Source organism: Euleptes europaea, chromosome 5 (assembly GCF_029931775.1).
Source record: "Euleptes europaea isolate rEulEur1 chromosome 5, rEulEur1.hap1, whole genome shotgun sequence".
Classification (NCBI taxonomy): domain Eukaryota; kingdom Metazoa; phylum Chordata; class Lepidosauria; order Squamata; family Sphaerodactylidae; genus Euleptes; species Euleptes europaea.
Genome location: NC_079316.1, coordinates 42,254,046 through 42,274,188, shown reverse-complemented (window position 1 = coordinate 42,274,188; position 20,143 = coordinate 42,254,046). Strand labels below are relative to the sequence as shown.

At 41.4% G+C, this 20,143-nt stretch overlaps 1 protein-coding gene across 1 annotated transcript in view; it reads right to left on the bottom strand.

The window, feature by feature from the left end:
• Positions 1–5,494: 5,494 nt before the first annotated feature.
• Positions 5,495–20,143, bottom strand: part of PIK3CB (phosphatidylinositol-4,5-bisphosphate 3-kinase catalytic subunit beta) — a 57,993-nt gene continuing 43,344 nt past the window's right edge. The window contains exons 15-22 of the mRNA XM_056849815.1: positions 19,755–19,933; positions 18,580–18,689; positions 17,989–18,067; positions 12,243–12,410; positions 10,750–10,873; positions 9,439–9,584; positions 8,026–8,158; positions 5,495–5,918 (exon numbers count right to left, since the gene is read on the bottom strand). Of these exons, the coding sequence (XP_056705793.1) occupies positions 5,781–5,918; positions 8,026–8,158; positions 9,439–9,584; positions 10,750–10,873; positions 12,243–12,410; positions 17,989–18,067; positions 18,580–18,689; positions 19,755–19,933 (1,077 nt within the window). The 3' untranslated portion in view covers positions 5,495–5,780. The remainder of the gene's footprint in view (positions 5,919–8,025; positions 8,159–9,438; positions 9,585–10,749; positions 10,874–12,242; positions 12,411–17,988; positions 18,068–18,579; positions 18,690–19,754; positions 19,934–20,143) is intronic.

The window sequence follows — 20,143 nt, the reverse complement described above, 5'->3', positions numbered from 1 at the left end:
TTAAAGCAGCTGTTGCTGGGTGTTGGCCCAGTCTTTCTTGGTTAATTGCATTTTCCCAACCCTTCTCCCAATTTAGTATTTTAAAAAAGCAGTTGGCAAGAAACACTTGTACAAGTCTAACAAATCAGCCATGTAGTATTTATCGCTGCATTCATAGTCGGGGTCTCAAACCTTGTGAGTAGGGTTGTCAACCTCCTGGTACTAGCTGGAGATCTCCTGCTATTAGAACTGATCTCCAGCCAATAGAGATCAGTTTACCTGGAGAAAATGTCCACTTTGGCAATTGGACTCTCTGACATTGAGGTCCCTTCCCAAACCTGGCCCTCCTCAGGCTCCACCCCAAAAATCTCCTGCTGGTGGCAAAGAGGGACCTGGCAACCCTACTTGTGAGTTGCTTTTCTTACTTTGTTAACAAGGCCTTGGATCCTGTGCAGTGTGAGCAGAGGTGTACAAACAGCAACTTCACTGCTTTCCCCCCTCCTGCTGCAATGTACTGGAGCCCTTCTTGTAATTGTTTCATTACATAGTTAATTTCTGATTGTTGTTCTATATTAAAAGAAAGATGCAATCATTACTTTAAAATAGAACGCTTGTTTGCATCTTTCCCAGCATTTTCTCTTAAATGATTTCCCGCTGTATTTTGATATTAAAAATGTTCTTGGGCATTGATAACAGGTTGAGGCTGCAATGGAATGTGGAGTAAATTCTAATGAACACAGTGAAGAGTGACTATATATAGGACTGTCTAAATTCTACATGTTTTTCTATATTTATCCACCCAAACTTTCATTTCACCACAGCATGATCGGATTACTTTCCCATATTGTCCACATCATGTGGTTACTTAATGTCTTCACTGTATATTGATTCTTCTAAATTCAGACACACATACAGACAATCTTGAATGAGGAGATTATTTTAACTGTGATCCTAGCTTCTCTGTTTGCCTAAATTCAAATTAAAACCAAGATGACTTTAGTGCTAAAAAGATTCAAGAAAACTATTTTTTATTCACAGTATTTAAAGTCCCATCATTCTCAAAGACTGTAGGCTGACAAAAACAACATGTAACAGAATTTATCTTTGGAAGTGAATAGGCAAAACAAAGGTTGGGGGGAGAGCGCAAGAGTAACAGACTCTGAACGGAGGCAGGGAATGGACTGTGTACTAAATGGGTCTTGCAGCTAAGTAAAGAAATTAGGACGAGGTGGTTTCTATTGACTCTCATCAAGCTGCTCTCCTCTGCATTCAACCCCCCTCTGTTCTTGAGGGTGGCTGGATCTACAGGGGCCACCTTCTTGCTGCAGAGAGACGGGAAAAGATGGAGAGCTTGAATTATGTTCAAGATTCACAAGAACCAGCCTATTCTGTGAGAGGTGAGAATATTAGCTAATTTCCCATGCTTTGGGTATGTTAACCAGCCTCTCTATTGCCTGCTGTCTGTTTATAAATAAGTTCTTCGCTGCTGGTTTTACTGATTGTTTTAATGATGAACATCTTATCATCAGGAATTATTGTGAGGTGGAACTACTTTGTCGCTGCTAGCTGCTTCAGGTAAAAGTTTTGGAGAGGTGAGGTCAAAGTATTGGGGGTGGATTCTACCCCCATCCTACCACTCCACTGAGCAAAGCTGATTTATTTATTAAAATATTTCTACCCTACCCTTCCTTTTGGTTCAAGTTGGAAGCTTTCTTCCAGTCCAAGAAGCCTTCCTCCAACTTAAGTGGACTTTCTCTTGGCAGAAGAGCCACTTAAGTTGGAGGAAGACTACTAGGAGGATGGTTGAATCCATCCCAATCTATTTAAATACATGAAACAACTGTCTCTGAAACATGAATAATCATTCACACATGCAAGTCCTTACTGGCTGTGGCCATTGTCCTAGTGATGGGTGTGTCTGTCTGAACTTACCTCTGAGTCCTCTGTCTCAATACTGCACTTCAGGTTCTTGCAGCCTGTTATCCTCTAGCTGAAGAGGTCAGAATAAAGCCTGTCACCTGATACATGCAATGCAAACTGTTGTAGTTGACTGTAGAGATTTGCCACAGGCTGTTCTGGTCACTATTTTTGTCTCTGGCCTTTTAGCCCCCGGGAAAGGAATGCGGTCTTTGAAGAGAAGAAAAGAGAGTTACAAAGAAAAAATTCCAAGAAGCTGAAAGCACCACGGGTCAATGCGTGTTCGTTGGAAAAGTCTCCCTCTGGGAAAATGTGCCCCAAATGTGAAATCCTCATTTGCAAAGTGTGTAACATGCTGCACACTGACAGCAGCTTCATCGCACACAGCTTGCTGGACCACTATGATCAAGGGAGGCACTCCTTCTGCTGTTCTGATTCTGGCTCTCCCCAGGACGGCCATGATTGTAAGCACAGTCCTGGACTGGATATGAGTTCGTGGCACATCATCTAGTTTCCCAGCATTAGAAGTCCATAAGCCATTCTGGCTTTCTCTGCCATGACTGTGCAGAGGCAAAGCCAGAATGGGGGCAATTTCTGAACTGTATTGTACTCCAGCTCCTTAACGCAGGCATTTCATTGCCTGTGTCAAATGTTTTCAAGTGCCTCTTACTCATGTGCACGGGAAGCTTTTTAACCTGTCAAATCTGTGTCTAGGGAAGCTTTTTAATCTGTCAAATCTGTGTCTAGGGTTAATATGTAGAGCTGCCAACAAGGCACAGGGAGGCAGATTCCCTGTGCTGCACTCAGTGGAACTGATCTTAGCTGGTAAAAACCAGGTCACATAACTCTTGGTAAGTCAAGCTTGTTCTGTAATATATATTTATTTGTAGTGTATGGGTTTGTTTGTTGAGAAATTTCTGCTGTTTCTCCTCTGGGATATTAAAGTTTTTTAAATTAAAATTTTATTGACTATTAAAAAATACATGTGGGTTTTATGGGGGGAAAGGAGAAGAGTGACTTCCATCTGAATAGCACACTGTATGTGCTGTGGTAGGTCCAGGCAATCAGGAATCATGTGGTGGCTGCTTAAAAGCTTTTTAAATTAGTACCTGTAGTTTGTGACATTTTTTTATCCTGCTCTTTCTGTAAGGAGCTCAGAGCAGCATATTTGCATGGTTGTATTTCCTCCATTTTATCTCTTCCAAAGCCCTGTGAGAGAGGATTAGGCTGAGAGTGATGGATCTAAAGGCTCCCAGTGAACTTTGTGGCTAAATGGGAAACAGATCCCGGGACTCTCCAGGCCTAGTCTGGCCCTCTAACCACGGTCATGTTGGCTTCACACTATATGTAGACAGGAGCAGTCTCCACGAATAGGCAACAGAGGCAGCTGCCTTGTGACTATGGGGGTAGGTATGGTCCCCCCACCCCCAATATAGAGGGGAAAGGGAAGGATTTTGCCACTGCCACTCTTACCTGTCCTGTCTGGGGCTTGGGCAGTCAGCTCGATATCCCTCCAAGGTCACCCAACTGGCTTTGTGTGTAGGAGTGGGGAAACAAATCCAGTTCACCAGATTAGCCTCCGCTACTCATGTGGAGGAGTGGGGAATCAAACCTGGTTCTCCAGATCAGAGTCCACCGCTCCAAACCACCGCTCTTAACCACTACACCACGCTGGCTCCTGACAGTTAGAGCGGCTCCTCAGTGGAACGGGCTTCCTCAGAAGGTAGTGGGCTCTCCTCCTTTGGGGGCTTCAAAGCTTAGGCTAGATGGCCATCTGACCACAATGTGCCCCACATTAGTCTTTAAAAAGAAAGAATAGATGAAATGGGATTATTTTGCACAAGGAAACCTGATCAACAGCAACATCCCACCATACTACACAAAGTACTTTTTTATTTGAATAGTTATGACAGTTATTCCTATGATACAACGCACAATGTATCTGTGTCAGTACTCGCTAAAGGGAACAGACTCTCTGAATGGCCTCCCAAAGAAAGCTTGAATCTTAAGCATACTGTGATAATGGGCCGAATCCAGACTAAATTTTCCATCAACAAATCAAACGTCTAGCCTCCCCAATCCTACTGCAGCCCATTGATTTCCATGGAATTCTGCTCCTGGCAGATGAGGACCCTGAGGAATGACATGATGGGGGTCTGCAGTGAGAAGGGGTAACCTATGCCAATTTAGTCTGGACCAATCCCAAAGTTAGGACATTTTGGAGGACTTTCATAGGGTTGCCATGAGTCGGAAGCGACTTGACGGCACTTAACACACACAACCCCAATATTTTTGTACTGAAAATTTCTCATATAATGTATGCACACCTGTGTGATTATTCTAAGCTTTTCATTTATGCCATATTTCCCAAAGGCTGACACTATTTCCTGAAGCCCCAATCCAGCAGCATAACACAGTTGGGCACAAAATTCTTTAGAGAAGAACACATACTCTTGACAAAGTAAAATAATTTTTTAATTCAATTCCTATTTAAAATCATTGTTTTGATCCAAAAGGCAATTTTGTATCATAATTACTTATATTTAACATCACCAAAACAAAGAGCTACCAGTGTTCTTTGGCGAGTAAGCAGTAGCTGAAAGGCCGTCTCACCACCATTTCAAACATTACAAGTTGCATCTTTAAGCCAACAGATCTTATTGCACTTTTAAAATATGAATTGCTCCTCAAATAAGCACCTTAAAATTTCGGTACCTCAGTGTTAAAATAAACCCAGTTTCTCTACCAATTCTCTTAGGTTGAACACAAACATTCTGGTCAAGATAAACAGTTATCACTATAGGCATTTAGGAAACACAGTAAACAACAGATCTGACTTTACAATGGAGTTTCATTTGAAAAATGCTGCATTTTAGCATGTTGTTGTTGTTTTTTAATCATACACCTCTTGGCTTTTACATACAGTTGTTTGGGTGCCCATTCCTCATAAACAGGTTGTCTATTGAGTGTGATTTTCCATATACATATATTACACTTTGTGCAAAGATGATACAGTTGTTATTGATGTCAATGGAAGACGGAAAAGCCATTGAGGTTTGTGCAAAAGCTCAGCTGGTAGACTTTAAAAAGTGGAGGTTCAATAGAACTCTAGTAGTGCATTCCTAAGGAGAGTTACTCCAGTCTAAGCCTATTCATTTCAATGGGCTTACACTGGAGTAACTCTTCTTAGGAATGAAAAAAAAAAAAGGAATGAACTGAAAGATAACCATCTTCATGGTCGAGTTTTCCAAAAGCTCAAGGTTGCCCTATACAATTTGTCCCACTGAAGTTAGCATTAATGCCAACAGGTTTACACTAATACTAAGCACTTTGTTTAGAGGATTCATCTCTTTAAATTAATTTTCCCACTATGATGACAAATCTCTCTTGTGGCAGCAGTTTTAAGATAATAAGCAGCTTCCTGCTGTACAATGCTCTGGCAGTTATTATGTACAGTAGAACACAGTTATGCCAGTAAACGCGCACACACACACACAGACACACAATATTCTCTCAAAGCAAAATTAAAAAACAAACACACCTCTAATTCTCCATTTAACCATCAGTCCTCTAAGAACCATCCTGACAGAGTTTAAGAGTCCATTCCCAAAACATAAAAAACCCAAAATATTTACAGCTTTGCAATGTATCAAAATAATAACATAAAAGCTTAGTAAGTAGCTTTCAGCGTGCAAAGTCGGAACAAGAATTTATAGATAACATCGGCTAGTTTTACAAAATCTTGTCAAAGCATTCTACAGCAGAGTGCAAAATAATCATTCAGGCAATATGCTTGGGTCCATTTTTAGAAAGGGTCCATTGATTCCCTTTTAAACATTTTACTGTCAGAGTAACATTCAGCTTAGTGCAAATTCATAAACCACTCAGGATCTGTAATCCTTTCGAACAGTGTGTGCCATCCAGTTCACTTTAGTAGTCCAGCTTTCTCTCAGCGCTTCGTCAAATTTCTGCTTGAACTGCTTTAGCGCCTCTTCCTCGCTCTTCCCTAAGGCAAGAGAGTCCTAAAGGGAGGGGAAAACGTAGCATTTAACGGATTGCTCTTTTCCCCCCTTCTTGCATACCCAATATTTCCAAAATTTGCCACTTGTCTAAAAGCAACACCTTTTTCACTGTTAAGCACCGCCATTTTGCATCACTCATATGGGATAATGGATAACTTGGTATTCCTGTTGACTTGTTAGTGCAGTTCTACTACTAGCTACCCCACATCTTCAAGAAAGCTCTGAAGAATAAGGCAGGGTTTGTGATGTGAGCATCAGACTGAGCACCAAGAGGCACAAGGGGAAATTACCAAACCTTACTCTCCATAAGGGCTTCTAGGCCTTTATCAATTCTGTGTCAGGCAGAAGTCCAGTTCATTGTGGGTGATGAATTTCTAACCAGCATGGGGCTACTAAAAAGCACCAGAACTCCTGCTAGAAAGGAGAGGCAGCAACTCTACTGATGTGGCCAAAATAAAGAGTAGATGCTGTAAAGGCAAATCCAGCCACTTTGAGCCAGAGAGAAACTTTCAAATAATGGTATTTAGGGTTAGGAAAAATGAAATATTTGGACCAGTTTCTTTTTGGTCAGGGTGAGGCAGCTCAAAAGGCAGGGATTCTATCTGAAAACCAGACCAAATTAGTATTTATGAGTATCTCAAACTTGGTTAAGCTCCCTTATTTGGATCCTACCGCTTGGCTCATCCAAGTTTGAATCCTTCCTCTGGCTCAATTAGTTTTCCTCTGATGGGAGAGGGTTGCTCTTCTGTTGGAAGAAGGCTTCTTGGGCCCGGGGAAGACTTCAGGCCTGGGTTAGCGGGTGTGGGGGAGGAGACACAAGCCCCTGTCTATAGTGTATGATGAAGTTCCATCTTTTCCTCTTGGGTGGTGGTGGAAAGTGTCGTTAAGTCATAGCGGACTTACGGCAACCCCAGAGGGTTTCAAGGCAAGAGATGAACAGAGGTGGTTGCCATTATCTGCCCCTGTGCAGCGACCCTAGACTTCCTCAGGGGTCTCCCATCCAAGTACTAACCAAGGCTGACCCTGCTTAGCTTCCAAGATCTGATTAGATCGGCCTAGCCTGGGTCTTTCATTTCCTCTTGACAACTCACTTAAGTCTGGGTTACATTTTCGCACACCAGATCAAATTGTTTTGATTCCTGATATCAAATTGCCAGTATATCAAGTACTAAAAAGCTGTCAGTCCTTTGAGCCAGGGGCTCAGATCTCTTTTAAGCTGTTCCTTTAGCTCTTAAGAGCTTGCCAACAAGCACCTTTGTATTAGAGCATTCTCTTAATAAAGTGAAAACAGAGTGGCTAACCCCCTTGCCTTTTAAACCCTTTTTCAGAAACTGTGTGGGAGAGCTCTCAAGACTTCGAAATGTTCAGGAAGTTATGTGACGGACATTCTTTATTTCTTAATTTGCAGTGTCTGTTAGTTGGAAGAGCTTCAACAGACCCTTTAAGACAATAAGCAGACTCCTATTGCACAATGAACTGGCTATGTTTATTTTCAGGAGAATATATTTATGCCAGGTACAAATGCATGTAAAGCAAAATTACCACTGCTGCTCTCATTTAACAACCGTTCTTGGAAAAAGAGAGATCCACTACCCATCAGAGTTTCATGCTTTCCTACTATAGAATATCCTGGCTTCATACTTCTTTATACAGGCACAGTTCCATTTTTATGCTATACACTTATTGAGAGTTTAGTTGAAATGAACAGGCAACCAATAACCTTCAAATGGGAGCAAGGCATTTGTTTTAAAAGATTACACTCGGCTGAGAGCTGCTGTCTGAAAACAAAATTAAATGAGCAGTGCTGCTGAGTTCAAGATATTGAAAGCAGGCCCACAGCACTTCGACGGAGCACATGTTTTGCATACAGAAGTCTTCACTTAGGAGATCTACAATTAAACAATCAGGTATCAGGACAAAGAGACCTCCCTGAGAACCTGGAGTGCTGCTACAGTCTAAATGGTCCAATGACTTGCCTCCTCAATATATGGTAGCTTTGTCTGTTCAGACAAAGTGAGGAATGTTTCACAGCTCTGAGTTACAAACATCTTGCTGAACAAATAGGTTTATATATCCATATATATAAATATATTTGTATGTATTTTACCTTTAGATACTGGATGTCCTTAACAGAAGTTAGCTCTGGAAGCCCGGCCGTTAACATCAATGCAAAGAGAGTGATGAACAGGTTCCCGTGTCTTCGCAGAATCAAGTATGCATCTTCACAACATTGTCGGAACCTTAACATTCACAAAGAACACGTGCTGTGAAGACAGGGCCAAAAGAAGTGGCCCAGACCCTAGGCAGTTGAGGCTGGTTCAGTACAGGGTTATCTGAACCGAATTGGATTTGACTCGTTATCTGGTGCCACTAAACTTTTTAACCCACCATCTGTTCCCATTTATACCACTCTGCAAATACAGATTGTTACAAAACTGTTTGCTTTACATACTACACAGCAAAGGATAATTAGAAAGGTATTGCAGTCTCCAGTTGCTAGAAGAAAGGAAGCCAAATAAGCGGAAATGAAGTACCAAAGAAAATTTAACATATCCAAGGGATAGCTGGATAATTCCCCTTTGTGTATTTTGGACCTTTCCCCATCAAGACGACATGAGTAGACAAGGCCAGCTAGATGACTGGATGGTGCGGCAGCAGCTAAATCATGATGAAAAAGCCTTGCAAAAAAACTCGGTTATAATCAGTTACAGGGATGTCAGATCAGAGGTGTTTCCATATTTGCAGTCAGATGAAATACCTATGTTATATAGGTTATTAAGGAAAGGATAAATGTCTGTACGTCCCCCACCCCCCAATGAAAGGGATAGTTGTTCTAATATGGCAGTTTTTAAACATTTATTCAATACACAGATGATTGTATTTATATTTATTTTCACTCAGTAATTATGGTATTCATATGACTCTTTCTGTCTCCTCCAAAAGAGAGTTCCCCTACATTCAGCATTCAGAGAAGACTGAGCGACATCTTAAATGTGAATGGGAGTTTTCAAAGACAAAGCACATGAAATGAGTACAGAAATCTTTTCAAATGTGCTATGACAAAGCCAGGTTGTAGTTTTGAAAAACCCAAACTGTCAAATATCCTTTACAAAGGGAGTGTTTATAGATACCAATCCTTTCCCTCCAACCCCTGGCACTGATGTCGAGCCCCCACCCAAGTTGTGGCCGTCTGAAAAGGTCTATGTTTTCCATCCTGGAAACCGTTGGGGTACAGCAGCATTCTGCAAAAGGCAAGTGAGCTATTGGTCTCTAAAAGTGATGAGAAACCCCCTGGCTACAGCTCATAGTTGGTTCTATGGCCTTCTAATTTTAAGAACAGTGAGGCCACAGAAAGGGAGGTAAGAGGGGTGATGCCATCTCAGTTTCCTCTTTGCTCCGGTACAGTATCTTGTATAACCAATGATTGCTGATTCCTTCAGTACAACCTATTTTTTGTATGCCTCTTTTATGGCGGTGGGCTAGCGCCGGCAACATGATTTTGAAGAGTTATAATACTCACCGGCAAAATTTTTCAGTGTTTCCTGTTTTCCCCTGCTGAATGACATGAATAAAATCATAGGTAAGAATGAAAGGCACTCGCTCCCTTTTAATTCCAAATTTGGATTTGAAGTTTCCAAGAATATGGCCAAAATCTATATGGAAGAGCTGGAAAAAAATGTTCAGAACGTAAATTAGTATCCACAGGAAGCTATTTAATTCTGTTGTTGCAAAATCTTAATCTTCATTAACTAGATTTCCTCCAGTATGTGATGTCGATAATCCCCCCCCCCCAAATTACATCTTCATAACAACTGCAAATATACAATAATTACATGTGATTTAACATTTTTAACACCGGTAAAAGTGGATCATCTTACAACCAAAGCAGGCATCATATGGTTCTAGGCAGAAATTGGAATTATATATCAACAATGCACAGGTGTTCTTTCACACATTTAAAAACCTTTACAAAAAATGTGAACTGAATATGCCTTTCCCTTCATGGACTACTGCTATTACTGCAATAAATATTTAACATAATTAATACTGATTCCAGTTATCAAGATTGCCACCACAATGGATCCAATCTCAGAAATGAGGCAGCAGAAGAAGGAGGCGGAGATGATTGCTCTACCAGAGCAGTGGTCTTAGTTGCCCGGATATCAAAACGCTCTGCCAGGCCAGATGATTTAGCTATCAGGCAGTCAGAGCTGGACAAGTCCTTTGCCCAAAGAGTTGCCTTCAAACAGGAAGCTTGGCCACTGCAGGCCTTTGATATAAACTGTTGACAGTGTTTACAGGCTAAAACATTATGCCCCTTACTGAGGCAGATTAAATGGAAGAAATGTTTGCCAGTCCTTGTCATTTTAGTTCTGCAATTGGACCATTTTTTTAAAAGGGCCTTCTGAGACATGGTGGACTTGTCTCAGAGAAGGTCTCAAAGAGATCTGAGAAAACTCCTCACAGAAAAACACTCATGGAGAGCTGTGGAAACGATCTTCACAACGTGGTAGTGAAAAACAAACTGAGGGAAGGCGGCACCTCCCCTTGGACTATGTGACCTTTTGGGCAGGAAACGGCATCACTTGTGCTCCGAGGGGAGGGGCGCCCCCTTTGAGTATCTAAGAGCTAGAAAACAACTTCCAATCTAAGAGCTAGGGAAAAAATCTTCCAATTAGGCCTGTGCATCCACAGAAGACTGAAAATGACACAAACGTTTCTGAAGAGGAGAACTTTTGGTTGTATCATAGGCTGAAAAGCAATTGAAACATACAGAAATAAACGCTACTAAACGATTCCCACTGAAACAGTTTCCCAGGGAAATACTTACCTGACCGTTCTTCCTGACCATGATATTGTCACTATGTCGGTCTCCTATGCCCAGCACATAAGTAGCTACACAGTAGCCAGCACAAGAGAGTGTGAATGCCTCAATAGCGCGATCCAGGTCATCTCTAGATCAGATTGGGGGGGGGGGGAATAGAATGGTAAACATTTCAAAGAATTCCTTAAATTAGGAGTCAGAAATAGATTGCTTCATATAGCCCCAGGTACAGCATCAAGATAGCAACTTGCTGCACAATAAACAGAAACTGCCTTACAGCCACTTCATATATCCTCAGCTAGTAAACATATTGTCTACTTTTGCAGTAAACTCCCTGAACACATTAAACAGCGACATACATTTCATTCTGAAAATATTTTGGACAGCTACTGCGGCTTTTTATTGTAATGCTATACAAGGAAATGAAACATTAATTTAATTTATTCATTTGAATAAATAGTTTTATTTGCATATAGCCATAGGCCATTACAAACATGTCAAATTTATTCATTTAAAACGTTTTTATGGAGCCTTATGGTCCCCAAGGCAGCGAACAATCAAAACCATTCAAACAAGCTTTTAAAAATATACAGGAAGGACAGTCAATGAGGGAATGCCAAACTAAACAGATTAAGTTCGCTGGCAGAAGACGATGATTGAGGTGAAACATTCACTATTTGTGTGAAACAGAATGGCTACACAATTATTGCCTGCATGAAGCCTTTAAAGTTCTAACAACACTGTAGGAACACTGGTCAAAGTGGAATTTGGGGTTTGAATTGTTGCCTGATCTTTAAGATATGTCAGGAACTACTGAAAACATTACTGGCTAGCCAGTACATGCTATAGTTCTACTCTACTGAGGGAGAAGATGCCAGCATGGCACTTGAGAAACGAACAAGATTATAGGGCTACTTGGGGTAACATTAAACCTCACTGTCTGTGCCTGGTGTGTTGTTTTAGAACCAGTGTGGTATAGTGGTTAGAGTGTTGGACTAGAATCTGGTGGACCCAGGTTCAAATCCCTATGCTGCCAAGGAAGCTCACTGGGTGACCTTGGGTTAGTCACATGCTGTCAGCCTAGCCTACCTCACAGAGTCGTTGTCAGGATAAAATGGGGGTGACGAGAATTATGTAAGCTGCTTCGGTCTCCATTTACTTCCCCATGAAGTAAATAAATGAACATGTTCCTCAGTTTAGTTAACCATGACTTAAAGAGATTCTGAGGGAGGCATAAAGATGCAATAGACATGACTGTTGCTGAGAACCCTCACAGGAAGGAGAGCACTGTCAAAGTACACTGATATGCTTGGATTTTGGAAGAACTGGCAAGGATCCAGCCTCCATTTTATTATCCAAGATCAAAGAAAACTCACATTGCTAGAACTTTCCAACACTCTGTTGGTATCCAGCCAGACTATAAGCAGAGAAATATATGACACTGGTATGTGGTCTGCTGAAAATCTAAATTAATTGCCAAATGCAAACTAAAAGCTTACCCTGAATTGTATTCCTTAATCCAATTTAAGAGAGCATCTTTGTTGAATGCAGCCGCAGCAGCAACGTTGCTACTATTTAGTTGAATATCTGCAATGGTCTCGGAAGCAGAAACAACCTCAATTAAACCAGAATGATCTCCTGTTGCTAAACAACCATATGGCAAGACTCTGGAAAAACAGGAATTATAAAAAAAAATTCAGTGTCTAATGGATCAGAGACAAATGCATTTGCTAATTTGTACCACAAACTTTCAGAAGATCAGAAAACAAACACGAACATTCAGCATTTCGTAAACAAGGTAAGAGCCATGCACTTCTACTGTTCTAACAACAGATGGCGCTCTTATCTTTCATTTGTTAGCAAATCCCGAAGCTGCTGAAAAGGAACATTGGCGAAGCGGTGAAAAAGGAAGCCCATCTCAGTTCCTGCAGTATGCACAAAAAACAGAAGCGCAACTCCTGCTGCCATTTCTGCCTGTCTCGCAGGGAAGTCATTTACATTCAGGTCTTCTTTGTACTCAAGTGTCGATCAGCTCCAAGACTGCCAGCCTTTTGGTGGCTGATTAGGGAGAAAGTGCTATTGTGGGGTGTGGTTGTAGGTATAGCAAGTAAGGGTGTGACACTGGTGAGAAGATACGTGAGGAATACAGGACTTGGCCTGAGGAACATGGGGAGGATAGGATTTCTATCTTTAGGAGAAGGTGCTTTCATATCTGGAGTGATATCAGGAAGAACATTTGAGATTTCCATCCATACAGTAAAAACTGTACCCTGAAGGAAAATACAGGATAAAGGATAAATGATGAATGCCAATTGAATTACCTGAAATAGGAGGTAATTTCCCAAAATAAGCTGCTCTGAGTATGCAACAGATAGTAGGGAGCAAGCTGAACAAATCAGTTAAGCTTTACAGAGGGTTACAAAATAATTGTAAGAGAATGAGGCAGAAACAGAAAGCTTGGCCTTTCATTCAGGGAAAATACAACACTGTTTTATTGAAATTGCAACAGTTCCCAAATGTCAAAACACAGAACAGTGAAGACACAAAGGCAGTCTAAGTTTAGTTCGTCTGGTTGAAAACCAACCACCATCATTAAAAACAATCGTAAATTATAATACCATCATCCAAGAATCACAACAGTCATTTACAACAGCTACAGCCAAGCCTTTCTGCCACGTCACATCAGAAGTCTGAGTAATCAACCCTCCACACATGCACTTCACCTCTATCTTTAGAAACTTTCCATATCCTTCCATTCAAAATTTCCCATGCAATTAAAAATGACAGATTCTGTGAGTCAACGAGAGCGCACAACAGCTCCACTTCTGGGATTGCGGCCTTTGCAATACAGAGAATCATGCCTGAGCTCTCCCTGCTACTTTATAATCTTAATGTGGGCTTTATTAGGTTAAAGTGCAATGCTGCTGTACTTCGACCCACCCTTACTTGCAGCGGTCACTGGGCACACTTCCAACAACTTCCTCTTCAAAAGCCAGCAATGATGAAAGCTGCTCTGTCCCCAGAGGACGGTACTCTCCCAAATGGAGGAAAAAACATCCTCGTCAGAGAGACAGTTTGACAGGAGTCAGGCCGGGGACAAATCCACAGGGTCCTGTCCACCTCATCCTTCCCTTCAACATCTGTCAGTGGGATTCTTTTGTACCTTTTGCTAAAACTATATAAAGACAACTACTGACAGATGTATAAACCAACCTGAGAGATGAGTTCTATTTTCCTCCTGCCCTGTGTAACTTTTGCTCTGTCCCTCCAGGTTCATAACAATTCCGCTTATCAATTCAAGTCCTGCCAGGCCCAAACAAATACAGTGTGGTTTGGTCTTTTGTAATGTCAGAATAGATCTCTGGATTTATTCTCTCCTTTACAGAAGGGCATGAAGAAAGCCCCCACAGCAGGCTTAAAGGAAGTCCTTTGTTTCGTGAACGCTTCTTTGATGTATTATATACATTCACATATGCCATCATGGATGGTGGGACGGTCCAGTTAAAGTGCTAATGACTTGGGCGGGGGGAGATAAATATGACAGAGGTTGATAACATTATGCATAGGATGGGCAAGAGAACCTTGCTTTCCTCCCCCATAACACTCAAGTGAAGCTGATGGGCAGCAGATTCAGGACAGACACAGGAAATTCTTTGCACAGGATGTAGTGATGGCCACTAACGTTAAAACTGGAGTAGCCCAATCCACAGAGACTGGCTATCAGCCATGGTTACTAAATGGTTACTAGACACAGTATACCCTCTGAATACCAGTTCTGGCAAGGCAACAATCAGGAAAAGCCTTGGCCTCCACGCCTTGCTTCCAAGGCCCTCTGGGGCCATCAGATTGGTTATTATGTGAAACAAGATGGACCCTTGTTCTGAACAAGCAGGCCTCTTGAGCTGCCTTGAGCCAAGATGAAAGACAAGTTATAAATGTTTCAATAAAATAATAAATAAAATAAACAAAGTTTTAATGTTTTTGCATTGACCTAGAGGTCTGGTTATGGAGTTGTTAAATTATTTATGGTTACTACTATATCTTAGACAAAGGAGAGTTTCATCATTACTTTATAGTTTTTCAAGGCTTGGATCCCACCTAGAATTCTGCAGGTGTGGGGAGGTGCATGAATTTTTTTGCCAAACCCTCCCTTCTACAGGTCACGGGCAATGGGGACCTCAGGAGTAGCTTAGAGGGGGTTAGAGCTCTCCCAAAGGAGGGGAGGTAGGCAAAACTCACCCTCTTGCCTGTGCCCACATACGTTCAGTTGGGACCCAAGCTTCAGCATGGTCTGTAAATAGAAGTTGGCAGTGGGGAACATCTAATTTAGAGGTTTTTATGAAAAGCTTGGTTAAGTATCTGCTGAAACATCTCCTTTTAATGTAGGAACTCAACTATATAGTCTATTAATAGGGAGCACCCATGCACTATTTCACACTGTGCAAGGAAACCAATTCATTTATTTCAGAGCATTGAATGTTATTTTATGATGTGGCTCATTTTAGTACTTGTTTATGATTGATCAATTTATGTTGTCACTCCTATGATTTTATTGTATTGTTTTGTGAGCTGTCTAAAGCAGATTTCTGGAGAAGTGGGATATAAAATTTTACAAATGAACAAATATTTATTTTAACTGCCCCTTTTTGAGCCTACAGAAAAAAAATATCCTAGATTTTAGGCAATAATGCTCCCTCTTATGTGTCCGAGCACTGAGGTCAAAAGCGCATCTAAAAATACACACAGTAAAGTATGGAACTGGGCTGGAAATTCTTTCCTTCACTGTGGCCCAACCATTTCCTGAAAAATCTTGAAAGCAACCTTTGCCCAGCAAGGCCTCCTGCTCATTCGTTCCCATCAGATGATAAGAGACCGACTCAGAAACAACAGCAACAACACAATTTAATGAGCTTCCTAATCTCCTGCGAAGTAAGGTGTGTGGGCTGGGATGGATTAGAAGGCCCCACCCTTCACCAGGGAGGCATCAACAGAATGCCTGACCAGTGCCTTTGACAGCTTCTGGACAGGGAGGCCCTACCCTTGCAAGCCTCCAGGTATTTTCTTCCTGTTTCTAAAGAGAATGTAAATCAATATTCAAGCTTCAGAGCAACTAAACCCTCATTCTTACATCCTGGAGAGAAAAAAAAATACACTTCCGGAACTAATCTACCTTCATTTTTTTCCCTGATAACAGACAGAATTAAAAAGAATCCTTCTTGTGAGTAGCATATTTGGCTGATGGGCAACTTATTTATAATGCCTCCCTTATCTGTGAGGGCTACTGCTCTAAGTTCCAACTTCATTCTGTTTGTTGAACTCCTACAAAAATATTTAAGAGATGAGCTCAAGAGGAGCACCAACCAGCGGGTGTGTCAGGAATACAATTTTTATTTATTTAGTGTAATGTGCACAGTAGCAAGTAAAAATTCAAGCCCTGGTCAGTTAAAGAGATAGTTTAATCAAGTCATTTAAAAACCAGAAACGGGACCACAAATCTGTTATGACACAGCATTTTTCTTAAATTAAAAAAGAAAAGAAAAAATGTGCAAGAAGAAAAGCGCAAGATAAGGGATAACAGGATTTGGATGTTACAATGAACAAGAGCCACTACTGTAAAACAGAGAGATACATAATCCAGGCCATTTTGGGATTATTATAATAGGCATCTATAATAGTCCATTCCACAAACTACGGTGAGCCCCCAAACACCTCCAGCAGCAGAGCAAAGCCGAATGCTCCATTACCCCATTTGAGGCAATGGCTTCCAGACAACCCTGAAGCACAAAACTATTTATTTTGTGAGCGCTCCTCCTTCAAATCATACAGTTTTTTTTCATACATCGCGATCATACCATCAGCAGGTTCATAAATATGATATGAACCTGGCATAAGTTACGTCCAGGTACCTACTGATGGAAAGGATGCTGCCAGTCCTCTGTACTGTCCCTATCATGATCCCCCCATATGTTACTCTTATCAATGATATATGACTCATTCAGGTTAGTCCCAAACAATGTTATGATTCCCTTTTTTTTGGGGGGGGGGGGTTAGAGCTTCATATTTTGCTAGAATGAAAGAATGAGAGCTTGGACTGAGAAGCCAAGATTTGGTCAAACAGGCAAAATGAAACTTTAGCCTTACTCATCCCTTAACATCCAAGTATCAAGCCTTATCTACACCATAATCCAGGGATCTAGGGGGACAGAGACTTTGGTATTTAATCCAACGTTGGATAATGATCTGTGTATGAAACTATCTGATGGAATACTCACACCAGAAACTGTTCCAAGATTCTTGCATGAAAAGATAGAAAAGTATTCTGGCTGTTTTAGCAACCATTGTTAAAGCAATAAACGATATATAAAAACCTCCATCCCTCCAATCTTTAATGTGTGGAAAAACATTGAGGTTTTTAAGCAGAGGCTAGATGGCCATCTGTCAGCAATGCTGATTCTTTGACCTTAGGCAGATCATGAGAGGGCATACTGGCCATCTTCTGGGGGTGTGGTGAGGAGGTAGTTGTGAATTTCCTGCATTGTGCAGGGGGTTGGACTAGATCACCCTGGTAGTCCCTTCCAACTCTATGATTCAATGATTCTATGATCTACATTCACCCCCTCACAGGACACTTAACCTTCTGATGTCTTGTGCTCTGGGCCTCCTCTCCTCCAGGGGTGGGGTGGGGATGCTGTCAGCCAGGAGCAGCAGACAGAAGAGGTATTGGCAGACTGCACCTTCCTCCTCTGTTTTAGCAGTGGGGGCAAATGAGACCCCCCCTCTTTGCCAAGAGAGAGTTGCTGAATGACCAGCATCTCTTCAGCCTGCTACTTTTGATCCGTGCTGTGTGCCAGGACAAGCATGAAGCCTGCAGGTCTGGTGCCCCCTCTTCCATGATGGGCCAACCTCTGGGGTGGGCTGCGGGAAGCTGCTTGAGAGTTGACTGGCTGACAGCCAGTGCTGCGCCCAATTGCCCCAAATCATCTCCCCCACACACTTTCACCCAGGCACAAATGCCCATCCCAGGCATAGTAAGATGAGACAATGAAGCAGATTTTATGTGAGAGCAAGTCTATATTATATTGATTGTATACCATGCTTATCTAGTCACATGATAATTGACAATACCAATTTTGAGTGCCCATTATTTCTAAGTATCGGCCAATATCTTCATGACTGAATACACATAACCAGGAAGCAAGAGACTGGCAAGAATAAGCAAAAGTTGGCAACTGTAGGCAGTCTTACCGAAGATCTAGACCAGCTTCTTTCCAAAGCAAGTCCATCAAACGTAACATCTGAAGCGTCAGCATGTCTTGTCGTAGATCTGCAAGAAAGATAGAGATTATTTCAAGCTATAAATTCAGTTAAAGATATTTAGGCAGTAAAAGGTATACAGATTGCAATGGTATTGGTTAATTATAAAAATTGTTTGAACATCTATAGCATTAAAGAGGTTAAGTGGATCCAGCAAGACATTTTGTTTCTTTCCATATTGCACTGTGATAAAAGTTGCACTGAAACAGTTAAACCCGAGTAAACAAACTCTGGTTTGCTGAGGGACTTGCATTTAAATATCAAATCACCTTGGAGCTTCATCAAACCAGGAATTTTTGACTCAAGCTTTGTGTACAAGAGGAATGGGGAGGTAGAGGAAGTGAGTTGTGCACAAGCATAACTATAACCTGTGTTTATGCCTAACTCTTGTTCAATTGCAGTTTGTCTCAATATCTTAACACAGCCAATGAAATTGCTCTAGAAACCTTTTGCTCATCAGAACTTACAGGAATGCAAGGTCAAAATGCTACAGTGAAAAACAAGATTCCAACATTTACTTACCATCTCCATTTTTAAAAATAATCCCCACCAAATCTCCACCAAACACTTTGTTGTTATATACTATCCATAAAGGCTTCATTTTAGAGTCCATGTATTTACATTTTTCCACACTAGAACAAAAGCATTACAAATAATTTTGGTGAGTTAATCAAGAAGAAAAAATATACCAGGATTTTTAAAAAGCACCCTTGAAGCTAATGCCATGGCAGAATTGTATGAGCTGGATGAAGCCTTTCTAAGCTTTCATTTTGCCACTAGTGTATCAGCTATGCTGGCCAATCAGAATGTTCATGATACAGAGTTCAGGACTGTATCTGGCAACCACCAACTCCAAAATCTGAAATAATGGTCCATACTGGAGTAGAAAATAAGTTTTATTCTTTACATGCACCTCTTAGCCACATTTGATTCAGCTTTGTGCTTAAAATTTCACTTCAAACCACGACAGATGTTGCCACAGCAGCTCTTACAGGTTTATGGATTTCAAGAAGACAGTCAGAAAGTGGGCTGGTTCAAGAGTTATGCCAGCACAAGGCGCTGATGTTTGTGCATCTTTTCTCCTTTCCTTTCTCCCCCATCAGCGCTTTCTGACCCTAGGAAAGCTTATTCCCAGGGATCTCTGTGGACTAGTAGCCATGAGGGTTGGGAGGCTGCAGTGTGAAGGAGGCAAGGTGAGGACATTTCCCTTCCTGCCTCTTCTGTCAGTGAAGGTCTACTGATGACGACAGGCAAAGAAGGGAGCACTTTCACCGGCTTCCCTTTCCTCAATGCAACTCATGTGGGCATTAGTCCATGTGGATCCTGGGACCTCAGGAATAAATGTTCCCGGGGTTGGCAATAACTGCATCGGGGGAGGGGAGCAGGGAAAATCTTTGTGCTGGATCCAGCCCATTCATTGTTATTTTAAGGTGGGTCTTTGTTATCAGAGATCTGTCGAGAACGTGTTTTAAGTTTTAACGTCAACTGCAAAAACTTCACTCCCAACTGAAACTGACATCTTAACCTTAGGAAGCCCAAGAACTGCTTACAAAGCTTACACAGAAGGAGTATCAGCCACACTAAGAAATATTCCTTTGAGTGCCAGCATGTCTGCTCAGCAGTACAGCCAAAAGAAGTCAGAGAGCAAGAGCCTTCTGCCTGCCCATTTCCACATAACAATTGCTGGGTACACTTACTACAGTTCTGAAAGTATGACCGAAGGATTCAGCGGGGACTGGAGATCAGAAAGGGCTTCTTTGTAAGCTCTTTGTTTTAAACAGGTATGCATTGCGTCTTTTGCTTTGGCTTTGCTTTGCTTCACAGCATTCAGCTTTATTAGACTATTCAAAGTCTTCATCTTGTTCAGTGCTTCGACCTGGAATAGATATTGAGATTTTAAAAATAAATCTCTATGTTTACTGTCTGCGTTAATAACTAAGAGATGGTGAGCACACAACTCTATGCATTCTTTGAATTTAATTTATTAACTTTCTTTCCCAATGGGGACCCTAAGCCGCTTACATTGTTCTCCTTCCTTCATTTTATCTTCCTAACAACCCTGTGAGGTAGGTTAGGCTGAGCATGT